This window comes from Cyrtonyx montezumae, unplaced genomic scaffold (genome assembly GCF_038088225.1).
Source record: "Cyrtonyx montezumae isolate F1298 unplaced genomic scaffold, pur_monq_1.0 scaffold_2, whole genome shotgun sequence".
Taxonomy (NCBI): domain Eukaryota; kingdom Metazoa; phylum Chordata; class Aves; order Galliformes; family Odontophoridae; genus Cyrtonyx; species Cyrtonyx montezumae.
This window is the reverse complement of record NW_027071936.1, coordinates 48439331-48465282: the sequence shown is the minus strand read 5'-3', so window position 1 is coordinate 48465282 and position 25952 is coordinate 48439331. Positions and strand designations below refer to the sequence as shown.

The 25952-nt window shown below is 34.9% G+C and overlaps 1 protein-coding gene across 2 annotated transcripts in view; it reads right to left on the bottom strand.

The window, feature by feature from the left end:
• The window catches only part of ARAP2 (ArfGAP with RhoGAP domain, ankyrin repeat and PH domain 2), a 111000-nt gene that overhangs the window by 5740 nt on the left and 79308 nt on the right, over positions 1-25952 (bottom strand). The window contains exons 24-31 of one of the 2 annotated variants that reach the window (XM_065735671.1): positions 23268-23342; positions 21555-21672; positions 16825-16953; positions 11647-11786; positions 8012-8094; positions 6591-6626; positions 6073-6136; positions 347-478 (exon numbers count right to left, since the gene is read on the bottom strand). In XM_065735671.1, the coding sequence (XP_065591743.1) occupies positions 347-478; positions 6073-6136; positions 6591-6626; positions 8012-8094; positions 11647-11786; positions 16825-16953; positions 21555-21672; positions 23268-23342 (777 nt within the window). The remainder of the gene's footprint in view (positions 1-346; positions 479-6072; positions 6137-6590; positions 6627-8011; positions 8095-11646; positions 11787-16824; positions 16954-21554; positions 21673-23267; positions 23343-25952) is intronic. The other variant, XM_065735672.1, reaches the window with a different exon arrangement.

Here is a 25952-nt window from a genome sequence, read left to right as displayed (position 1 = left end):
TTCAAGGACCTTATAGAAATAAAACTGTAACAAATGTGTAGTAGTCGTATTTACCTCTAATGAGCAAACCTTGCTCAACAAATAAACAAATAATATGCTCTATTGATTTAGTGAACAGCCAAATTGCTGACACAAGATTAGGTTGCAATAGGGTAGTTTTGTTTTGACATTAAATTGTCCCAAGTAATCCTTTAATGGTTACACAATGAAAAGGATTTTGATAGTAAGAGCACCTACAATTTCAATTTATCCAGCTCTAAAGAGGTCATTATTACTGGACTTATTTAGAACTATTTAGTACAGCATTGTCATGAGAACTTCCACACCAACTTTAAACCCTACTTACTTCTGTACTCCCTGTGATTTTACAAGTGTTCTTCTCCTGTTGAATGGGAATTAGTTGTAAACCTCCAATCTTTGGACTTTTAGTTATAGACTGTTTTCTTGCTTTTCCAGCAGGCGGCCATATATTGGCATGCTGAAGAACAAAAAAAAATCCTTATTTTTGGAGTACAATTTCATAAAGGCACATCATTCTTTTTGTACACAGAATTGTCTTGAAAAAAAGCTATCTAATGCATGACATCTTATTTTTCCCTTCGAAAAGGGGGAACACAGTATGGTACTTAAAATTACATTAATAGTTCATAAATGCTGCACAATACTGGGTGAACAGAATCAAAATGTCTCTATGCAGTTTTCATGCATTTTGATCTTCTCTCTGCACTGCATATCAGTATAATTATCTACTAGCAATAGAAAACATCCTCATGCAAGACAAACCCATACTTCAATAAAATCTTTCAAATTCCACAAAAGCATGCTTTCAGAAGAGCTAATAGAAGTTTTTGAAATAAAACTAACCCAATTTGCAAACATGTTTAAAAATTTATACTAATAGTTTAGGAGAAAAATATTGCTTATTCTACAACAACAGCACGTGTTTATCCAAAATGAAATGGTCTGACATTCTCAATGCCCCGAAAAACATATCTACACTTAAACAAATTTGGCTTCAGTAATAGTCTTTCTTTGGCTGTATTGAAACAGGTCAGTTTTGGGGAAAACCCCACAGTATGCAACTTTATTTGAGTGAAAAATATACCTGGGAAAATAAATACAGAAAAAAGCATTATCTGAATATTTCAAATTAAATCCAATAAAAAGATTTATATAGCAGACATTTTCAACCCATGGCCCACATGTGGCCCAGCACAGCTTGCAGTGCAGCCCACCATCTGCCCTGTGCCATCAGTGCAGTGGCTCTGCCCTGTTGAGCAGGCTGACCAGGCCCCAGGTGTGCAATTGCCTCTCAGCATGAAGCAAACTTCATTGAACTATGAACCCTATCTGGGCTGAAAACAAGACACAGGACACAGAGCAATGTCAGCTGAAGTTATGGCAAGTAAGTTTATGCATGTTGATTAATTGGCTAAACACTGTCCTGTGAACAGTAAAAAATATGCAGCTGTACTTTACATTGTGATAAAAAAAATGAGAAAAGGTTTCAAGATTGCCTACAAATTGTCATTTTTTTTGGTATATTTGCAACTCTATTTGCAGTCAACACAAATATGTTACCTACACATTTTTAAATGGAATGTATAGTTGAAATCAGTCATTCAACTAAAAAAACGGAATCGCGTCTCTCTATTGGATTTTATAAGCTCAGTGTTAGCAGAAAGAAATACCCCTTGCTTCACAGTCATGTCTCATTCATGTCATCATTCTTTGGTATTACATATATTTGTGAACAATTGTTTTCAAGGATGAAGCACGGGAAAAATAAAATCCTGAATGCTACCTTGAAAACTCACTAAGAATTGAAATCACTGAAATCAAAGAAGCATAACGCACTAGTTTCACAAAAATAAGGTCAAATATCCCATTAGTTTTATGGCTTTGTTGTTCTCGTTCTTTATGTTTTAATAAGAAATATTAAAAATTAGAATGTTTTGTTACTTGTACAAATTAACTGTATTACTTATTTATAAGGGCAGCTCCAAAAGTAATGCCTCCCATTTTATTTTATTGGGCCACAACAGTGCCCCAATCACAAATCAGTGATGGATGTTGGTGGTATGGCAGTAGGGACTGAACCTGCCCACCAATATTCCATTACATTTTGTTGCCGTGAGACAGGTAACAGCAGAGGGGCAGTCTAACAAAATGGCGTCTGATATGGAAGTGCTTTTGAAGTAAAAATGTGTCACTGAATTCCTCCATAAGGAAAAAATTTCACTCATCAATATTCAATGACATTTGCTGAAACTTTATGGAGACCAAACAGTGGATGTGAGTACAGTGAGTATAGTGAGTACAGTGATGCAGTAGGCGGTGTGTTTTTAGAGTGGCAACAGCAACAGTGGCTTATCTACACTGGTGCAGACCTTTATGAGTGTGGCATGCAGGCTCCTGTCCATAGCAGACATAAATGCAAAGCTAATGGTTGTTAGCTATTGTCTTGTAACTGAGAATTTGCTCTATCAGTGTTACTTTACTCATTACATCTGTTGTAGTTTCCACGGAAATAAATAGGAGGCATTACTTTCAGAGCAAGCTACATACATGCAAGCCCAAGACAATTCCTTTTCACTGCAGCCCAGGCAAGCAAAAAGGTTGGACACTCGTGCAATAATTTAACCAAGATATAGAGAGAAGTATCTGCATATGAAAGTTCCAATGTACGATGTGATGGTGATGACCTGGGTGATACAAAAGAATGTTCTATCGTAAGAGCTCTCCCTTGTGAACATTAAGAACATTCATTTTGCTTCCAATAAAACATCAGTAATGTTTTCTTTGAAAGAAAAGAGCTTGCCAACCATAGGCAATTTACTGTGGACAACAATAAGGGGGAAGCACTGAAACCAGTTGCCCAGAGAGGTAGTGGCTGCCCCATCCCTGGAGACATTCAAGCTCAGTCTGGATAGGGCTCTGAGCAGCCTGATCTAACTGCAGGTGTCCCTATTCATTTTAGTGGGGTTGGACTACGTGACCTTTAAAAGTCCCTTCCATCTTGAATGATTATATATTTCTAAGACAAAAAAAACAACAACAGAGGCGATTCCAAAAGCGACTGAGAAGATAAGTGAGTATCTGAAGGAAATTGCCTCCATTAATTTTCAGCAAGCCTAAGGAATGTAAGGCTTTCAGAATGTAGCCTGATTTCTCTTCTCTGTCTGTAACATTTCTTAAAATAGAACTTTGGGAAAATGTAACAGAAATGTAACTTGCAATGGATTAGGCTATGTAATAAATTTATTTATTCACAGTTGTGACATATCCACCCAACTACCTTATAGTAACACAGTATGCCTCTCTCTAGTCAAACAAAAGCAATGGAATTGAAGTATACAATTGCACTCATTTTCATATCAATTAATTATTTCAAATTCTATGTTATATATCTTAGTAGTCTTGCACAAAACTACTGTAGAATTAAATAGCGAAGTTTCAGCCACACTTCTCAGGCTGACTTTGCATAGCACTACAAGCAACAATTGATCTCTTTCAAACCCTTTCAGTATTAAACCATTTAAAGTATAAGGTGAAGAACCTCTGGGCTAAATTGACCTTCTGTAGCAAAAATGCTCTTGTACTTATAGTGGTACCTACAACTTGCTTATCTAAAGAATGGCAGTGAAGCTGGGGAAGGATCTGGAACACAGGTCTTAAGAAGAGTGACTGAAGGAACTCGGATTGTTTAGTCTGAAGAGAAGAAGGCACAGGGGTGACCTAATTGCTCTCTACAACTACTTGAATGGAGGCTGCAGTAAGGTGGAGATCAGCTTCTTCTCCCAGGTAACTAGCAATAGAATGAGAGGTAAAGGCCTTAAGCTGCACCAGGAGTGGTTCAGGCTGGATATTAGGAAAAACATCTCAAAAAGAGTAGAAAAGCCTTAGAACAGGCTGCCCAAGGTGGAAGTGGAATCATGATTCCTGAAGGTTTCCAAGGAAAGGGTAGATGTGGCACTGAGAAACACTGTATAGTAAACAAGGTAGTGACGTTTTGATGGTTGGAGTTGACGGCCTTAGTGTTCTTTTACAACTTTTACGATCTTATGATTCTAACTTCCCTATTTAGATTCTGTATACTGTTTATACTTAAGGAATTAAGCAACATTAGTTTTTTCTCTTCCTTTTTCTGATTGCAGTTCAGTATTACCAACATTACTTAACTAAATTCTGGTCTGCTTCAGCATCATTAGGAGATTTCTCTCACTCATAATTGCACCAGATAAGTTTATGTAAATGTCTTAATACTCCTAAATCTTCTTTATGCTGTTTCTGAGTTTGTAATCCAAATTCAGCTATTCTACTGACATAAATAAAACACGTTGCCTGAAGCCTTTCTAATATAAAATTTTTCAAATACTGTGATAATGTAAGGTAGAAGAATGCTATCTTTTCTAAAGATGGAATCCACTTGACCATTTTAGAAGAACAACCTCAGTTGACATTTACAATTTCCTTGTTTAGAAAGGGAATAATGTGACAAAAATTATCTAATGCTGCATGATACGAAACATTTGTAGATTGTACAGTAAATTATAGCAATGTGAGCTATTGCATTCTCTGTAAGAAATTTTCTATGTAAGCAGTATTTTAATCAGTATACTGTAATAAAATAATACAAGAAACTAGCTTCACTAGACATTTTCAATAGCTTCACTTTGATTTCTCACCTAATTTAAAGACTGACAACTTTCATTGTTGTCCAGAATACTGATTTTAAAAAAAGAAAAAACCTTAAGGTACCTCATTAGTATCATTAATTTACTGGCCTCAGGATAATGAAGCATTCAAAATAAAAAGATTATTAATAATAACAACGCAAAAAAGTATTAAGTCATAATTTTTATGAAACGTGTGTGAATTTTTGTTTTGTTAGAAAAATCTCTACATATTGATCAGCTGGTCTGTTTTTTTTCTATACTGTCTGAGTAACATTCTGCATACTTTGCCACCTGATAAGAATCATAATTGATTGCCTTCCTTGTGATTTCATGTCAAAAGGGTTTCAACAGAGTTACAGAGCTTGTGTGAGTTATTTTTAAGTAGCCTATATCAATAACCTCTGAGGCTATTTGTTGTGACACCACTCATGTTATGCCCATGAGATGTATGCTGGGGTTGGTGGCTGTTTCCATAGAAACTACAATACCTACTTCAGTTAAGGGAGCTGAATAAGACAAAAATTTGGAAGTTTTACTTACGAGGCATACATTATATTTCTAGCTCTACCATCTCTGAAGGTCAGAGATACTGATACTGCTTTGGAAAGCCTCTGTGAAGAATGCACTGCAACAGCACGGTCTCTGGCCTATTTAATGTAATATGTAAAGTTTACAGGTTATCATAAATCTTTCACTATTTATTCACTGTGATATTCCTCATGGTTCCTTGAACATCATAGGTAAGACAAGAAAATCTCTCACAAGCACAAAATCCTTTTAAAACCTTCAAATCTGTTCCAGTCTCAAGCCAGACTGCATTCTTCCCATCTCCCACTCCTTACCACGTAAATAATAAACTTCATAGCCAAAAATTTTTTACATGATGCTGAAGATTGCAACCTCCTTATCACAAGTTGGTACAAAGCAGATTACTTAATTTTAGACAACACAATGTGTTGCCAGTGTGGGTTTGCTGCTTTTTCTTTTCCTTTAGAATTGCCTTGCATACAGCATCCACAGAAAGAGCACTCAGGCACTGTAGAACAGACATACCCTTGTGTCATCAGCTAGAATTTCACACAAAAGAGGTTTGTTGCTGCAAATTTATCTTTCTTTAAGCAGCTTCTCCACTGCACAGGAGGAAAAAAAAAGATCTCAGAATATATTCTTAGCCTCAAAGCTCTCAGCTTTCATATGAAAATGCAATTGTAAACAGCAGTCTTCAAAAACTAAGACCATCTTTTTGCAGCATTAATACACTGAGTACTCCAGACATATTAATTGTTTTGCAGGTTTATCCGTAGTGCATCTATAACTTACACATATGTCAGTTTAAAGGGATATGCATAACAGCAGTAAAATTGGCATTTTTTGCATTCAATCAAATTAGTACCTTTGCAGTAAAAATGCTGATCATCCAGTCTACTTGTGCTTCCTGTCCATCACAACATATGTGCCTAGAACACAGAGTAAGGAAAACAATTAAAAAAAACAACAACACATGATGCAGCTACAAATATTACAAAAAAATACACTTCCAAACAAGTTCAAATAGTGTTTACATGCATTTATGAATGTTGCCAATAATCTTTTTTTCTTTTTTTAAGAATCCATTAAAATGATCAGGAATTACTATTATCTCAAATTCTCACTTTACCCTATTTGAAGACATTGCATCTGCTTAATTTAAAGCACATGAATAGACTTTGTTAATTCTGTATGACAAATTTTAAAACTGTTTGCTGATCTATGGTCATAGATAGGAGACAGACACTCAACCTCCTAAAGATTAACAAAATATATTTTCAATCATAATATATCTGCAACTACAAACTGCAATAGTTTAGTTAAGAAAAGCATAACATTAAACACTGAAGTTAAAACAATTAACTATATTTTATGTTTACATACCACTGGTGCTTTTCAGAAATCACTACAATTCCCCAGCTGAAAAAACAAATTCAAAATTAGTTCCAGAAACTCAAGACAGGAGCATTTTTCTCAAACTGTAGGCAATAAATTATATATTGGTTTTATATACTTGTTTTTAGTAAGTTTCAGTGTTTACTGTTTGATGTGTTTGATAGTCTGTTTCACTCATTTTCTCACAACTGACTCACAGATTATAAGCATTATCTTCTGGACTAAGGCTTCTAGCCAAGTCCTGGAGATCATGGCTAACTACCTGCCTCATTTCAGTGGCTGTACTTTCTGAAAACTATTGGAAGCAAAACTACTACTAAGATAGTGTCCAACAAAGAAATCACAATAAGTCTCTAATGTGAGAGAAAACAAGCAAAAAACAAACAAACAAAAAACCTACAACAGATACTCCTATGGATCTAGAAGAGTCTGATTTTGAAAACAGCTAGACTGAAAATAAGCCTTAATTAAATAACCTACCTAACGACTCATTTACATAGCCTTTGCCTTTCTATTTTGGACTACTCAACTACTTATTCTGCATTAAACAGAAAAAATAAAAATAAAAATGAAAAAATAATAAAACAACAACAACAAAGAAAACCCCATACACCCACCATGCCCCACCCATTAAAGAAAAAAAAACCAAAACACCAAACAAACATGAAAAACCCCACAGAACCCAAGCCCAGAAACTTTTTCTTCAAGACAACTACACTTCAAAATTTACAGACCTTTTTGGGGGCATTTTGATATGTCAGTTGTAAAGGAAAAGTTCAGACAAATCTACTTAAAGACTTGAGTCTGTTTAGAATCTCCTTGGTATAGAATCTTACTGTCTCAGAGTCTAAAAGCTTTAAAAAAGGAAGTACTAGAAACATCTGAAACAGGTGCCATTTTTCACTCCACTTTTCCAGAGACATATTCACTGATATTTGTAAAGGGCGTTGTAGTATTCATCTAGAAGGGAAACATATTGCAATAATTGGGGTCCTGAAAAATGAAATCCTCTGGCGAACAACAGAGACTGTCACTAAAGGCCAGAACGAATTGCTTTTTTCTTCTTTCCCTTTTTCTCAATGCAAAGAATGTGTGTCCACCAATGAAATGCAGGGCACATACTCCAAAATTAAGTGAGCTAACAGCAAACATATCCACAAGAGATAATACACTTAAGATTAAGAAAAGCCAATCAATAAAGTAATTTCCTAGCACAGAAGAGTTAACATGGAACACAAGAACAGAGATAACATCAGAACAAACAATATTATGGAGGGTAATTTAATACAGCACACTTCAATTGGCTTCTTGACTTTCTCCAGTTCCACAGTGTTTTTTGCTCCCTTTTCACTAAGGCACTACAGTACCTTGTTACATGGTATTTAGCTTCTTTTCTTTTTTATTCTTACTTTGTTGGTGGCTTCATTTTCTTTTTCACTCCAAGGTAAAGCTTCAGTGAATTGACAGGTAGCACTTTTTCAGGTTTGCTAGCCTGCAAATAAATTAAAATTTTAATTATTGTATCAGGAACGTACAAAGGAAAAAAATGCCATACAACTCTCATGGACTAAATCACTCTTTTCTAATAGATTATTATGCTTTTTTCCTAACTTTCTTTCACATTAACAGAGGGTGCCAGTCACTATTGCTGGCAAAAGATTAATTAGCAAGAACTTGAGCTCAGCATGAAGTCATAAAACTACAACATAATTGAAATAATAGAGACATGGCAGTAAAAGTCACAAGACTGGAGTGCTGCAATGAATGGATGCAAAGTCTTCAGGAGATACAGTCAGGGAAGATGGAGGGTTGCCTTCTCTGATAAAGGAGCTTTTTCAAGGAATGTCAGATATCACAGTATTTACTTCAGAACACACAATCAAGATGAAAAAAATCAGACTATCTTTACACAACTGAAGGATGTCACTGGACAGTAAATCCCAACTTCTATGGTGTATGGAGGACAGGGCTTTGCTTTCCCAAATTGTCTCATGGGAGGGAAACACAGCAGGACACAAGCAGCCCAGAAGATTTCTAGAGGGTGTTAGGAAGGTTTCTTGTTACTAGTGCTGGATGGGCCAACAATGGGTGATGCAAATCTACTCATGGACGATAGCATTGACCATAATGATCACAAAATACTGGTACTTAAGATCCTGAGAAGAATAAAGTTGAAAAGTTAGCAGAAGTTCAGAAGAGCAACTTTTGCGTTATTCAAGAAACTGAGAGGTCTGTCTGTGGGAGGAGGCAGCTTTGAAAAAAGTGGTAAAGAAGCTTAGGAAATATATTTAAGGATTCTGTCAAAATCAATGATTCATCTCAATACTCAGGAAAACAACTAGAATAGTCAGATGAGCAGCCCAGGTAGAACTGGGTGAAGTTCCAGTGCAGAAAAAGGCAGCATACAGGAGGTGGAAGAAGGGAGAGGTTATAAAGAAAGAAATTTAGAAACACTGCTTCAGAAATGCAGATACACAGTGGTTGGACAGCCAAGCTGATTTGGAGTAGAGACATGTATTAAGAGCTGCAAAGATAACCTGGGGAATTAGTCGTCTCCCAGCCTCATTGTACTCCCTGGGGAAATCCTGAAGTGAGCTTCTTAGAGTACATTTGTGAGCACATGGAATTGACAGCACTACTGAGAACAGACAGCACAACCAAGTTGATTGATTTCTACAACAAGATGACTGGATTTGTACATGAGGAGAGAGCAGTGGATATAAATTTACCTCAACTTTATCAATGCTTCTGACACTTGTCTCCCCAAATAATCTTCTATTCAAGTTGGGATGTTAAGTTCTCAATGGATGCACATCACTATCAGTAAAATCCCAGTTGCATAAATATACTCAGAGGTTAATGGTTAATCAGACATACTCTAACTGCAGGCTTGTGATAAGAGGAATACAGCAGTAGTCTGTTCTGCCCTTAACAACATCTTCAGCAATGACAAGGAGGAGTTGATCATTAAGCTTGCATTGCAACCTCTATGTCTAGTCAATATACTTGGGAACATGAGGAATTTACAGAGGCTGAAGAAATGGGACAACATGCCCAATGAAATTCAACAAAGATAAACATCAAATCCTGTATTTGAGAAGGAAGAACACCCTGCAGTGACACTGGAGAATAGCTGGAGATTTCTTCCCTCTCCTTAGCACTTGTAGTCCTGCATCCAGTTTTGGGTCCCGCAATAAAAGAAAAGAGTCAACATTCTTAAGTGACTTTAGCAGATGGTCACAAAACTGTCTGGGGGCTGGAGCACTTGATCTGTGATGAGAGACTGAGAGAGGCTGGCTTGTTCAGCTGGGAGAAGAGATGGCTTTGACAAACCACAAATACATGTGAGTAGGTTACAAAGAAGGCTCTTCACAGTGGTGCATGGTGGGAAAATGAAAGTCAGTTTGAAACTTTTTTGCATGAGGAGAGTAAGTTATGGGAAAAGGCTGCCCAGGGAGGTTGTGCTATATCTGTCCTTGGGGGATTTCAAGACTCAACTGGATCAGCCTCTGAGCATCCTGAACTGATCTCATTTCTGGCTCTGACATGAATAGGAAGTTGAACCACAGATCTCTTAAGGTTCCTTTGAAATCAAATTAACATACAGTATCATAGAAACTTTTTCATTATTTTTTTTTATAATTGATGAACAAAAGAAACACTTAACAGAAGATATCTCTACCTGCATATATAATCATAATTTGTTTTTAAACGAGAATTCATAAATTAATTAGTACATGCAATCTTATTAAATACCATTTTTCCATTTGTAGTGTCATCTCTTTCTACTATTCATTTCTGACAACAACATAAAATTTAACCAAGACTATTAGTGGTGGATGAACATCTCTCAAAAAAATAAAACATACTGAAATAAGTTACTTTTTCAGTATAGTATCTCTAGTGTCTCTATTTTTTTTAAATATAACACCAGCAAAATTTCCACCTCAGTTTAGGAATGTAATGCTTTATGAATCAGAATGGCTCAAAAAACAGATCATAAAGTAGTAAAACAACTGTACTATAGTGTATCATAAACTTTTTACAAGTTGCTAATTAAGTTTTTATGGGCATATTAATATACTTGCACATGTGTGCTAATTTGAGTGTTAGCAATAAATTACAACACACTATTCTTGACATTCTGGGGTCGATTTAAGTAGAATAATAGCTGCAGTCTCACAAGATGACACTACATTTTTTGCACTAGTTCAACAATGAATGTGTAAGCTTACAAAAAAACTCTATCAGTATACTTCAAAAAGGTCAGCAAGGCACATAAATGTTTCAAAAGTAAATGCACTTTAAGTACTTTTTTAAAACCAGAATTTATCAAAACTAAAGTGAAGTCATAGTTCATATTGTATGTTTTTTAGTTTTGTGCTTTAATAAAACATCTATATTCTCAAAACTACTCTTCAAAGGAAAAACCCTTTAAATACTTAAACTGAACCCTTTATACTACTAAGTATACCTAAATTTACTTCTTGGGATTCCTTTCTATCTTACTATCAAGAGTAGTTTCTGCAGGGCAGAGAATACATAGTAAAAAAAAAGTCCATGTTTAACTTTTCAGTAACTAAGAGGAAAGTCAGTGTTACTGGGAAGCAGGGGAATCTTTGGCTAGTGTAATGAAGGACGTTACTTCCTGTAATTTCTTCACATTTGTAGGTAAAAGAACCCGACTGCTTCTAATTTCTAAGAGCTTTGTGTGAGATACTGAGAAAAAACCAGCATGCAGTTCCAACTTCATGTTACTTCTAACACCACTCTCTGCAAGTTTTCATTTTACTTGTAGCACAAAGGAACATAAGAATTCATAACGATTTTTACAGCTAGCAATATAGCATAATCAAAATAGCTAAATCAGCAATTGATGCAAGCTCCTTATGCTAAGGTCTTTGTGAAATAAGGACATTAAAAACTTGTACTTCACTAAAAGTTGCCATTTAGTATCAGAAACTTGCATCTATTTGCATGTCTTCACATTTCTACATGAAAAAGAATGTTTGCTTATGATTAAACAGTGAAGAATTAACTGTACCTTCATATCCTTGTAAAGAAGCAAATTTCCTTCCTGTAATACAAAATAACGCTCTTGAAACTTGTTTCCAGACAGTAGTTTTGATGGTTCTTCTTTGTACTTCAGATAGCCAGCTTTCACACAGCCTTTCACGTTATTCTCTATCAAGAAAATAAAAAGCTCTTTGTTAGAAGCTACTACAATGTCAGAAGCTACTTCTATTATTTTTAAATGCTCATAGTATTGCTGTTTATCAAAGGTCAACATTTACATTTTTTTTTTTAATTTTTTTTTTTAGTAATAATGGGACTCTTAAATACTAACACCATGATTTTAATTACTGAGGAGAAAACATATTTTGTTTCCTCCCAAGATAGCACAGAAAGAATTCACCAACTAGAATCTTCTCAGAAAAGAATGTGCAGTTAAGTACAAAAATACATGAAGAAACAGATACATACTTAGTACATTTATATATTAAAAAAGAGACCGTAGTCTGCTTCATAAATATACAAGCTTTGTAAAAATAAAAAGCTTATGTTATAAGTAAGAACTACTGAATTTCATTACTAAACTACTCCAATAGCACTCTTAGGTGCCTCTCTTTTTCCAGTTCTTCCATGTGTATATTTATACACACACATACATGCTGGAAGTATACTGTCAGCATGAAGAGAGAGAGCAGCCAACAGAAGATAAACTCTTCTCCTCCATTCCAGCCAATATTTCATCTTGAAGAAGAAGCTATACTAACAGGGTAAAAAATTAGCCCAAAACATTACAATCTTACTACTTATTTTGGTCTTCAATACTCACTCTCTTTTTTCTAAACATACATAATTCATTTGCTTATTTAGGAATTATTGAATAAATATGCTGAGAATTTTCAATGATACCACCAGTTTTTACAGAATACTCCTTTCAAGTTTGTAATCAACAGTATGTAGTATATGGAGAATAGCATCCTAATTCAATTAGTAAGTTTCACTCGGGATTTGATAAGCAGATATGCAAAATATCCATTATCATGAAACAGTACACACTATAATCTCAAAAATGAGAATAAAATATTTTCAAATAAAGCACGACATGCACAAAGCATGTAAGAAAGATGACAAGGCAGAATTCAGAAACTGCGTGAAATATCATTAGTGATCATAAAATATAAAGTCAAAGACAACCACGTCTCATACAAGTGCTATTTATATTTAAATCTTTATATTCTTTTGAAGAACACATAGACGTGCACATTTAAGAAGGACACCAATGTTCTAACAATGAGATATGTATTAAATACAGTTTTATAGACACCTTAAAGTGCATATGAAAATTTAAGAAAAATATTTCAAAACTCAGATTTTATTATTCCTATAGCATAAGTCAGACTTTGGGACCAACCTAAAAAGCTATATCTTCCTGCCATCTTTCATACTGCCTGAAAACCAGCTGTTCAAATAGTCTGAATTAAATTATTCCTCTTACTAACCCTAATTATTCACAAAAAGAATTGAAAACTGTGAATCTATTTCCCTCTTACTTTATATCTTGCAACTAACTGGAGATTAGAAATACTTTAAAAATGTAATAGAAATTTTAAGTTATTAAACTTCTTTGATTTTTATCAACTACATTCTAATCAGATTGTCTGCCTTTAAAAGAAAATCTCAGAATAAAATTTCCCACTATTTTCTTTAGTTCACAACAGAATCAAATACAAGAATAAAATCAGAAGCCTGATATCCTCATCTATCTCTGTATACATACAATAAAACGAAGAAAAAAGAAAAATGTGAGCATATTTCCTCTCTGCCACTATGAATATTTGTTTAATGTTCACAGTGGAATATGAGTCCTTATACATACCCTAACAGGCATTTACTTATTTATTTATTAAATATACCAAGTGAGGGAAGTAGATTACTGTACCATTTGGAATATTTTATATTTCTCCATACTCAAAATGACAAAAAAGAAATCCACTTTCTAAACTTTGTAGCATTCCCATCTTAGCAAATCTAGGAACACTCAATACTTGTAAACATCTCTAAAAACTCTGAGAGAGAAAACTCTGAGAGAGAAAAGAAAAACATTTCCCCGATTTATGACTTTCTGTACTCTTTAGAAGCAAATAATCCATGCATAAATCTAAAACGATCAGTGTGTGTCCTACTATTATCTTTCATATATGAACTTTGTAAACCATGTGAAGCTTTTCAGTACTTTGCAGCTGCTAGGAACTGGAGGCACTCAATCCATTCAGGTTTGCTTCACATTCAGTATAGAAATTTATGTTTCAAAGAATCTCCTTGAATATTAGCCCTTGGTTCTCAGACACCAATACTTCCCACTCGAATTATACAACTCTTTATTGGGGAAAAAATCAAGTACCTATATACACACTTTATAGTTAATCTATTCCCTCACGTTTTTCTAACAAACACATCTTTAATATGGGAAAAATTCAGGTAAGGAGAAGATAAAGGGTCTTGAAATAGAAGTGCGCAGTACTGAGTATCTCTCATACCAAAATACAATGCACACCCTGCCCTACTGAACAGCACTTCAAAGACTGCTTCTGCAAGAGCATAAAAAGCTTTAGAACAAACTGCGGAGAGAATAACTGAAGATTTGGAGAAAAGTGTAAAATTCACAACAAATATGCTGAAACATATAATATATAAATCTATACCTCTAAACAATGTTTATTATTGCAGAACATGAGAAACAAGCTTAAAATTGAGAAAATGTGTGTAAGAGTTATGAAAAAGGACAAAGTATACTATGTGTAGGGAACATGGTAAAAGTTTCACTGGTAGGGAAGGCCCAGATAAGTTGCCAGAATGAAATGAGTTTAAAAGAGTTGCTTCTCTAGGCTCACTATTGAACCTACATTATTTTAAATATCATTAATGCCTCTGGGAGAAGAAAAATGTTAATGACACAGAATTCTGAGGTAACATTAACAGAAAAAAAAAAGGTCAGAAGTATATAATTTAGTATGTAATATTCTAATACAAATCACAGAAGAACATTAATCAAATTCAATTATAAAAATAAATCTGATCACAGCCCTATTAATTTTACTGAAAAGGAAGAAAACCATCAAATCAGTTGTCCATTTGTATGGGTTGAATCCAGTGCTAAAAAACACACTTTGAATAATAGCAATTGAACATCTGGCTTCAGTCCAACCGCTCAGTTAGTGATGAGGAAATATCCACATAAAGAAGGTAAAAGAGTAACAAGATCTTACTCCTAGCCAGCCAGCTGCCATTTCTTGTACACTTCAGGATAGAGAGCTCCAACATAACAACTGCTGCTTCCTTCTGGAAACTGAATGTGTTTCCCTAGTGGCTTAATCCTGTTTTTTCCTCATTTTAACAGTATCTAATGATGGAAGTTCAATGCTGATCTAAAGACTCTTTTGCCATGAAATAGATGTTTATGTTTTCAGTGTGTACAGGTACGAGACTAGAAATAGAAATAATAAACGTAAATTTCTGCAACTACAAAATGAGGATGAATGATTCAGATCTTCTAGGCAACTTTGTCTACACAGTCCATGCATTGTCTTGATGAAGCTAGAGAATTTCTGCATTAGCTGCCCATTATTTTTAATATTTCAGACCAAATTTATAAACCAGACTCAGAACCTCTACAAGATGAAACAATTATCAAACTATTTGTATTTCAAACATCTTTATTTTCACATAGCAAAAGCAGCCATAAAAATTAGTTTTAGAAAATAAAATATGTTCTCCATGTAAAAGCTCCCAAGAACAGAGATTCCATATATACAACATGTTCATTGTATATGAGGTTACTCAGCCACATAAGCTTGGCTGAGATCAATACCAGAAGTCTGCAATGCAGCAGAAATTTAATAAGTAAGATTTTAATTATTTTAACACCAAAAAAAGGGAAACAATAAATGTAAACATTCCATCATCAAAAGCCAGTGTGTCTGAACTAAGGTGAAACTGAAAAGAATTGATTCAAACTCTATTACTGTGATGGACTGGGGGAACAAATGGGTATAGAAAGCAGGAGAAAAGGAGGTGGGCAAATGTCAGCTCTCCCCTTCAGATAGTACTACATTTCGTAAATTGAACTTCAGACACTAGCCTCATCCTTACATGTTTCTCGGAACAGTGGTTCACACACATTCCTTACAACCCATTCCCTTTTACTGATTATTTCTCAACACACAGTGAGGTGATGGGAGTTGATATATCAAGCTTTTAATGAAGTAGGCCATTTCACTCTATTCACTATCAGCTGCAACACATTTAGAGATAGTGAAACTCCAATATAAAAGCCATGAATAACACACTTGTTAAGGTTTGTTCATATCTGTGGAATAAAGAATGATGAAGGAAGGCTATTATTTTCAGAAGAATAAGCGCAACAACATAACTTTTACTTCTTGAAGTCAAGTCTGAAGAGACATTGATGGAGAAATTAATACATCTTTTTATGAGGAAAGATTGCACGCTTTACAGTGACAGATTTCAACAGCTTGAAAACAATAGTCATTTTTGCTCACGTTGAACTTCTAAACTGTTTCCCTCAAATTAAATACTGTACATTATTAGATGGAAGATGTAATTACAGGTATAATGAGAAAAAAATAATATTTATATATATGTGAAATATATGATTGGGACAGCTTATAAAAGTTTATAAAGTGGAAAAACGGAATTTACATTTGAGCTGTGTTTTCTTTCAAGTGCCAGGTTTAAGTTCTTCATCCTTTTAAACAGCCATATGCTGTACAAAAGTCATGTAGTTGCTTATGTCACTCAAATCAGTTTGGAAGAATTAGATTATATAATAGAAACAATTATGTTTAATATGTACACACACTATTATTCATGCATCCAACCCACCCACAGAGAGCAAGTTCAGTGTTTCTGAGGACTGTGAACATGTTCACAAATTGTGAACTGAGTATAGGATTTCTGTATACTTATATGTTCACATGGCAGAGCTTATCATTTGTAGAAATTATGTATGGGCTTGGCTCTGTGTTTTAAAAGGAAGTCAGTACAACTCAGTGAAGCATAAATTTTTATAAAATATGCGTAATTCAGATGTTCTGGCACAATTGGCTTCACTGAAACAAATATAAAAGAATTGGCATTCCCTGTAGGCACACAAGGATATCCAATTAAAAAAAATACAAAAAAAAATGCATACCATTGTAGAGTTTCATCATGTCTGCTGTTAAAAATCTCTTTATTATCAGATATGCAGTGCCAGGCTCTGGTAGTGAACTCCAGTGAAGAACCTGTTCCAGAACATTCTCTGTGTAATGCAGTGGACGTTCTGAAAAGTTTACAGAAAAAAAAAAAGTTAAAATAAGAAATTAGAACTGTAGAACTTAGAAGTTTCACATTCACTGTTTGGCTCATTCACTTTAAGCTACAGGAAAGAAAAGAAAACACCACAACTTTCAAAATAATTAAGCACTTCATAGACTTTCTGGAACAAAGCCTTTGCTGGCAGGATCTGCAGAGGTAATGAATACTAAATTGAACAAGCAGAAGTCAAATGTTTGGCAATTCTTTTGTATTTGGTTATTAACCTTTCCTTCAGTAAAGATGCTAAAATACTGCTTTCAAACAAATGCAAAGGCTAGATGCTATCACAGAGCATATAGAAACAGACAGAATCGAGAACCAGAGCTATACTGAGCTTTGTTGGTCTGGGCTTTATACAAAAATGAATTGTCATAGTTCCCAATATTCTGCAATTAAAAAAAGCCAGAGTATTATGAGCACAGTGGAAAAAATAAACTAAAACACCAGCATAGACTACACTGTGTGTTAATGATCAAATCAGATTGAGACAGATACTTAGTTTTCCTTCCTTCCTTTAATTGGAAGGGAAAAGCAAGTGGTCTTACTGAGTTTTCTCCTTTCTGGATACACTTGGATTGCTGAGACATGCATCTGTTGTCAGATCCACCCAAAAAGAATAAATCTGAGACCCTTTCATAGAACTACATAAACACTACAGTGACGCAAAAGCCTAACCAGTACTCTATATAAAACTCCAGTTCATACACCAAATAAAAGTTGGAAATGCTTAGCAAATAGACACTACACTTGCATTATCTGTTCAAGCAGAAATGTGAATGTGACAGACACTGCAGCTCAGCCTCACGTGTCACACGACACACACTGATGCAGATGGAGAGGGGCTGCAAGGCATAATCTCCCTCAGTATCGTACCATTCTGTAACTAACTCACTAGGGCCCCTCACTACAAGAAAGACATTGAGGCCCTGGAGCGTGTTCAGAGAAGGGCAACAAAACTGGTGAGGGGTCTGGAGCACAAGTCTTATGAGGAGCGGCTGAGGGAGCTGGGATTGTATAGTCTGGAGAAAAGGAGGCTCAGAGACCTTATTGCACTCTACCACTTCCTGAAGGGGGGTTGTGGTGAGGAGGGGGTGGGCCTCTTCTCCCTGATAAATAACGACAGGACGAGAGGGAATGGCCACAAGTTGTGCCGAGGAAGATTTAGATCAGATTTGAGGAAAAATTTTTTTCTCTGCAAGAGTGGTCAGGCACTGGAATGGCCTGCCTAGGGAGGTGGTTGAGGCACCATCCCTAGCGCTGTTCAAGAAGTGTTTAGATGAGGCGCTAAGGGATTTGATTTAGTAGCTTAGTGGGTAGGAATGGTGATAGGAGGATGGTTGGACTAGATGATCTTGTAGGTCCTTTCCAACCTAATGTATCTATGAATCTATAACTGCTCCTCCCACACACACACACACAACCCCAAGGGGACTGCAAGCAGTAAGCACAGAATACAATCTATGTAAAGCACAAAGATTTAACAATGGCTTTCTAATTCACAGCTTAGAGCAGTTGGTGCAAGAGTACTTTCCTCTTAAAAGACAGATTTTTCCAAGTTCTAAGCTCCCACTTTCTCACATCTACTGTGGGTCAAGCCCTGAGAAGGCCTGAATATAACTCCTGGAAAAGCACACCTGAGTGACGTTATTGTGCAGTCAGGTAGTCTAGCCCTATATCTCCCAGTGGCCAAGGCAAAAAGTATGGTGCTATAATCTCATTTATCACTTCTGTTAGGATGGACGAGTCTGAAATGTTACCTGTCCAGCACCACACTCTTGCAAATATTTAATAACTTCTTTTACTTCTGTCCCTTTTGTTTTAAACTTTTTAATTTCTTTACAACTTTTGGGAAAACGTTGACTCTGACACGCTCGAGTCAAAACAACTTACTGCCTTTGTACAAGAGAGGAAAAATCCATTTAAAGAGAGTAACTTTTCAAATCAAAGGCAGCAGGAAACACTGGCAAATCACCACAACTTCCTAGAACACCAGCTTTCTCAGAGTAAACACCTACTGTTTTATTTATAGTTACATTTAAGACCATCTGTCATCATGGATTACACAGTACATAAATCATCATGCTGAAATGCTTTAGCTACTTTACTGGTAACCCACCTCATTTGCAAGCTATCCATCAAGTACAAATTACTAAAGGAAATATACACCCTATTTTATAAAAACATATGGTACTGAACTTTCTGCATTAGGTTAGATAAAATTATCAATTATTTCAAGTTTTCTAAATGCAAATAGTTTAGCTCATTTTTATATTGCAATTTCAGTATTTTGAACAGCGAGCAGTCAACACATGCATCCAATTACCCTTTTACTTAGGTCATCATATGCTAGTAAATATCTGAAACAAGTCATTTTAGTCTTAAATTGCAATAAATATCAGGAGAAAATTACTTTTTAGAAAATACAGGAATCTAATTTTCTTAAATTCTCAGGGTTCATCTTCAGGGCAGACAGACATTTCAGGAAAACTGAAGTAAAGTAACTATCAGAAAACTTTAGAATTGAGTGAAACAAGCTAAATATCACCATGTATCGGACAGTCACCGGAATACAGGAATACAAGCAGAAAATGAATTTCTGTCAGAAAGACACTACAGTCATTGATGTACATTTGAGTAAAATAAGCAAATTTTTTTTTCGATTACGTCATGTCAAAAATTTAAATTACTTGTAAATGTCTTCAGTTACCTAACAATTAAATGATGAATGTCACAAGAGAAACTTGCAGTAGGAAAGAGTTAATGTTTCAGTTCCTTAGTGCCACATTTGAATCAAGATTTCAAGGAATTATCTTTCTCTTTTCATTTCTTTTTCATTCTTTTGAAAATCTGGTAGAACCAGGGGAGTCTCCCTGAATCAGTGCCTTTTACTGTTGGCAATATCTTTTCAACTTTATTTCTTTTTCCTGTCATGATGCACAGATTCTGCCACAAAGGAATCCATGAAGGAGACATTTCATTAACAATCAACACAGATTCTACAGACTGGTGGGAGGTGCTGACTGAGGACTTTATTGAGTTTGCTTTATGTTTTGTTCGCTCACTTCTACTTTGCTCCAAAATCTCTTTTATTTCAGTGGGATACACTAATACCTTACCAACTCTGACAGTCCTCTATACCACCTGCAGAGTCTCTGTAAGCTCAATTTTGCCAATCTTGAAAAGATATTAGCTTAGAAAATCTTTTTAGCCTACATGAAAATACTGATTTTTACATGCAAATACCTCAAGAATCTGCCATAAAGTCTCTCTCCTGTATTTCCTCATAGCTTCCCATGGCCATATCTCCTTTAGTTTTCATTTGCTTGGAAGTGCTATACAGTAAGTTTAAGAAAATAAAACTCTCTTTCCAATTTTTTTTCCATCACTCTGTTGAAGTAAATAAGATATTTATGGGTCTCGGAGGAATCACCAGGATACTTCAAAAGATAACAGACAATAGCATTCTTTGTCAGTTGACACCCACATATATGAATAATTAAATGAATCTCTGCATTACAAGTCTACATAGCACAAGACTGTAAGGAGGTGCTGGGATCGTTCAGTTTGAAAATGGAGAATGTATTCTCCATCTCATTATTGACACTGCCAAGGTCAAGAATGTGTGCATCAAGAATATAATAATCTCTCTAGATTTACTAGCAAGTAAAAATAATCTATCTTAATTTTTTCTATTTTTATATCTTTTTCTGAACTTGAAAATAGTTATCTCCAGGAGGACAGAAATAAATTAGACCACAGTCTACTTCTGTAGCATGGAAATAATACTAAAAGCAACTCAGTGTGAAGTGCTAATGGAGGTTGCTTTTTGCTAAAAGCATATTTCTGTCCCTCAGGTATATATACATTTTTAAATCAGATGACATCAGTGAGAATTTATTAGAATAAGATGCCTTAATAATAACAGAGAAACAATTATTTTGTTGTAATAATAAAGTGTGGTCTTCAAATACATAAAGCACCCTTGATTTTGAAACTTTTTTTTTTTTTTTTTTTTACAGTAGATAAATATTGTGAGCTTTGCCTGTTGGAAGCACATTTAAAACAGATGTTTTGAAGTTCTGCAGTCTACATCTTGCCACTGGTAATAAAAGATTACATAAGTTCTGCTTCCTCTTTTTTACATACTTACAGTAATTAACTAAGTAATACAAAAAAGACACTTTCCCCAAAATATGACAAATTTTCTCATATAACTTTCTGAAAACCATTATTTCTTATGAAATCCTTTATTGGCTTAGTGAAAATAGGCTTATTCTTTGAGATTCATTGGTAAGACCTACCGTGCTATAGTTGATAGCTAATGAAATGTAAGCCAAAGTAAGATAATGTTTTTTCAGCCAACGATTTATAAGCATTCAAAAACAACTTGCTGAATTAATGCTGACAAAGTTAAGAAGGAAATCATGCAGATGCCACAGCAACTAAATGCAGACCAAGAGCATGAAGGCTATTTTTTTAAATTATTTCTGAAAACTTTTAATAACTCTTCAACCTTTTCATTTTACGTTGAAAGATAATAAAATTTAATGAATATGCATTACTAACCAAGTTCTCCATTTTCAAGTACTTCAAAAGTAGCCCAGATATCATCTTTGTTGGGAGTAATGTTTTTTATTCCTAAAATATCATTAGTTAACTCTTCTGCTTCTGTCAAAGGCGATATCTGTAACACAAATTAAGTCGATTTATAATGCATTAAAATTAGCATTCTCTGATTTTTTTCCCCTCAAATCTTCCTCACAACTTGATGAATTAAGAAAATAGTTACACAGAGTTGGAAATTCATGATATTTTTTTAAGGCTACAAAATGTCTTCTATATTTTGTACTATGAAACCAGCATCATTTTCATAACTTTAACTCATTTTCCCCACCCTTCAAAATTAAAAAAAAAAAAAAGCATACCTAGGATATTTTTTTCTAGGTGTGGAAAGAATGGTTATTAAAAATTTAGTAAAACTAGTTATTGTTAATATTGAGGTAATTGAAAAACAAAACAAAAACCACGAAAATACAGTCTTCTGATGTGTATGTACACATAAATGCTGCACATATATATACTATGCAGTATATACATATAAATTTGAGAGTCACGTGCTGAACAAAACGGAAAAAAAAAGTGAAATCTAGCAGCAGTTGGAAGGGCAAGGGAAGATATTGCCCCACTTGCATTTAACCATATATATTATACTGCATGCACCAGTACTTTGAGGAGGGGTACCTGGGTGTCCTGGTGGATGACAGGCTGGCCATGAGACAGAAGTGTGCCCTGGTGGCCAAGAAAGCCAATGGGATCCTGACGTGCATTAAGAAGAGTGTGGCCAGCAGGTCAGGGGAGGTGATCTGCCCCTACTACTTTGCCCTTCTGAGGCTTCACCTAGAGTACAGTGTGCAGTTCTGGGCTTCCTGGTACAAAAAAGACATGGAACTCCTTGAAAGAGTCCAGCGAAGGGCTACAAAGATGATAAAGGGTCTGGAGCAACTGTCTTATGAGGAAAGGCTGAGATACCTGAGTCTGTTCAGCCTTGAAAAAAGAGAACTCAGAGATGATCTGATTCACATCTATAAATACTTAAGCTTTGGGAGGCAAAGGGATGAGGACGAACTCTTCTCAGCAGTGCGTGGTTATAGGACAAGGGGAAATGGCGACAAACTGAGGCATACGAAGTTCCTCACAAATGTGCATTGGAACTTCTTCACAGAGAAGAGTACTACTAAATGGACACGAGCGCATTTAAAATATGCTGTCAAATACCAGATTGAAAAATCTCGATTACTCTAAGTAGCATGCTTAGGTTTCTCAGCACTCAAGCAAGGCAGATAGCAACCAGCAACAAAAAACAAACACACAAACAAAAACACATCAGGATGTGTTTTTGTACTGAATATTTTTGTACTGAAAACTTTTGTACTGAATCAGGTCTTTTAGTACTGAATAAAACCAGCATTCACTGTGTACTAGTTAATTTTCTTGCATGTTGCAGGCATAGAGCTGTCAGAATTTATACTACCATATACTGCAGTAAAACCAAAGGAGAATATCTCTGCTTTAAAACTGGATGATAACAATCTCTTTAAAAATGCATAAGAAAAGGTCTTCAGAAAATTAGACAACAGTGAAAATAAAAAAAGATTCTTGAAAGAATAGTGATAGATATAAATTCATACCTTTTTAATATAACTACACAAGCATGTATGAAAATAAATTTTGAAGGCAGTAGGAGAAAATGTTTGGTAAAAATTACCTCTATACACTCACCCTGATTATAATGCTACAGTCTGGCTCCTTTCTTTCTACATAAACTTCAATCAGCAGGTCTCCAGCCTGGGAAACCTAAAATAATACGTAACAACAACAACAAAAGTCAAAATATCTTAAAATTGCTTTAAACATTTAATATATTATTTTAAATTGGGAAAGTGCATTGATTATTTAGATGTGCTAGTAGGTACTGAACATAAACCTTCCTCACACCATTATCTATGAAAGACTCATAAAGTTGAGTCTAATGGAAAAATATGTACTACATTCATTAGTGAAATGAAAGATTTATATTAACTCTCAGATTCAAAGGAAAAAGCCCCAACTAAATCCCATGTATCCACATTTAAAAACAAATTTTAGCCAGGATCACTTCAGTGCCAACACAGATAAACAGAACTTAAGACCATGGAAAAAGATGGGAAGCAGTCCCAAAATAAAATGAATCTGTTAAAAATGAGAAGAAAAATTACTAATACCAGGATATTTAATTCCTAAAGTCATTTGTACAAATTCAGATAATCACAACTCATTACTATGAATTCTACAGTTAATATTATTAATCACAATGAAAACATATCATTACATACTTAAAAAGTGAATCCAAATACACGTTCTTGCTATCAATCTCTGTTAAAGTTATCTCTCTTAACTTGTTGGACCAAATATCCACACTTTTACACAAAACAGTTAATATGCAATAATTAGATGATAAAGCAAGTGTATGACATAACATATAACAGTTTCATATACTCAGTAGCAACAAATACAATCAAAGAATGTGTAACAATGAATCCTATGACAAAATAGAGTTTTCAGTAAATTCAGTATTTTACTATCAAGGAGAAAAAGTTTATTGATGAAAAGAAATAAAGCATTTTCTCTTGTTATCAGGTTGCTTATCTATGGCAATAAAACTATCTTATTAGATGATAAATTGATTTGCTGTAGCTAAAAATGTCTAGCTCTTTGCCTGCTCATGTTCCTTTGCAATATAATCATAAGTACCTTCAAAGGACTGTAATTCATTCCAGTACGCAAAATACTTTCTAAAACAATGATGATAAGAGCATGGGAAGAAAAACTAAGACAGCTAATAGGGCCTTTCAGCAAGTATATCCTTTTACTAATATTACCAATAAAATGTTAATGTGATTATTAATTCTTTAAGAGTATCAATTTATGTCAATTCTGTATTCATAGTGATGTTAAAGATAGAGACTAAGAAAAACAGAAGCTGCATCATATACTGAATAAATTATGGAGAAAATAATAAAAACTGGAGGGCAGAAGCTATATTTCCACAGAAAAATAAACAGCACCACTCAATTTTAAAGAACATTAACATTCTGGAAAATGGTGAATTTAAAGTTAGTTTAGCCCCTGAGAACAGAAAACTAATGGAAACATTTGTGACAAAAAACATTAAAAAGCTACTTTGAAGAAAGCTTCTTAATTATAGTGGCAGAGACTCAAAAAAGCTCATTTAGTTTTAAAATTTGCTTTTCAGATGGTATTACAGGAAAAGGTTGAAAAAAAGAATGAAGCTGACATTTGATTTCCACTGGGCTCATGTAAACAGTCATATGGAGAGAAAATGTGCTGTAAATTGCAGCTGCAAACAGAAACAGCTGGGCTAAGTATATGGTGGACAGAAAATGAAGAGCAGCTAATGAAGTACCACCTGGAAAGTAGCTGCAGTGACATATCAGATGTAAGAACTTTCAGGCCTTCAGCAGAAATTTGGTTCAGTCATTCTCTGAACACTCTGTATCACCAGCATGGAGATAACTCTACTGTAGCAAGCAATATACTCAAATGTATTTGCACCACTGATTTTCCCTGCAAACATACATACATTTAGAGGCAATAATGTCAGACAATCAAATGTTAAATGGAAAGGATTCTCAAACTGAATTCCTAAGTATAATTACTTGAAGTTTCACTTGCCAACAACCCATGCTGTTAAATTACTCTATCTGCAGCAAGATATCAGTCTTAACAGTAGCTGGAAGACTAAAAAGTTCTCCGAGAGCTAGCTTTTCTGCACAAGACTGAAATCCAACCTCCACACTATATGACCTGCACATGCAAGCCTTTCAAGGACTTGAAAACTGCTCAAGGATGAAAATATGACAGCTAATGACTAAGAGGAATAAAGTGGCAGAGTACAGTATGTTTCATCATACTCCTTTCTTTCACTGAAATAATGAAAGATACCTGAAACACATACCACTCCAACTAGCCATTGTGTTTCAAAGATATTTATCCTATTTCAGCTCTGTATGACATGTACAGTTCATTATGTAACTGGTTCATATAGCACTGATAAAGGAATCAGATACTAAGTACTCTTCTTTTAAACAGACGTTTAAAATATTATATGGTCAAGCCTGGAAAAAAAATTTCAGTGTAGACATGCATATAATTTAGTCTTCTGAAATTATGTCACTTATTACAGAAGTTATAGATGTAAAATACAGCAGAATTAGCAGCAAGCTTGCTACTTTGGATTTCAGCAGTGCAGACTCTGAACTCTTCAGGGCATTGCTTGACAGGGTGACAGGGTGGAAGAAAGCCCTGAAGGGAAAAAGGGCCCAAGAAAGCTGGTTGGTATTCAAGGACTATTTCTTCCAAGCTCAGAAGCAGGGCATCCCAAGAAAAAGGAAGGCAGGCAACAAT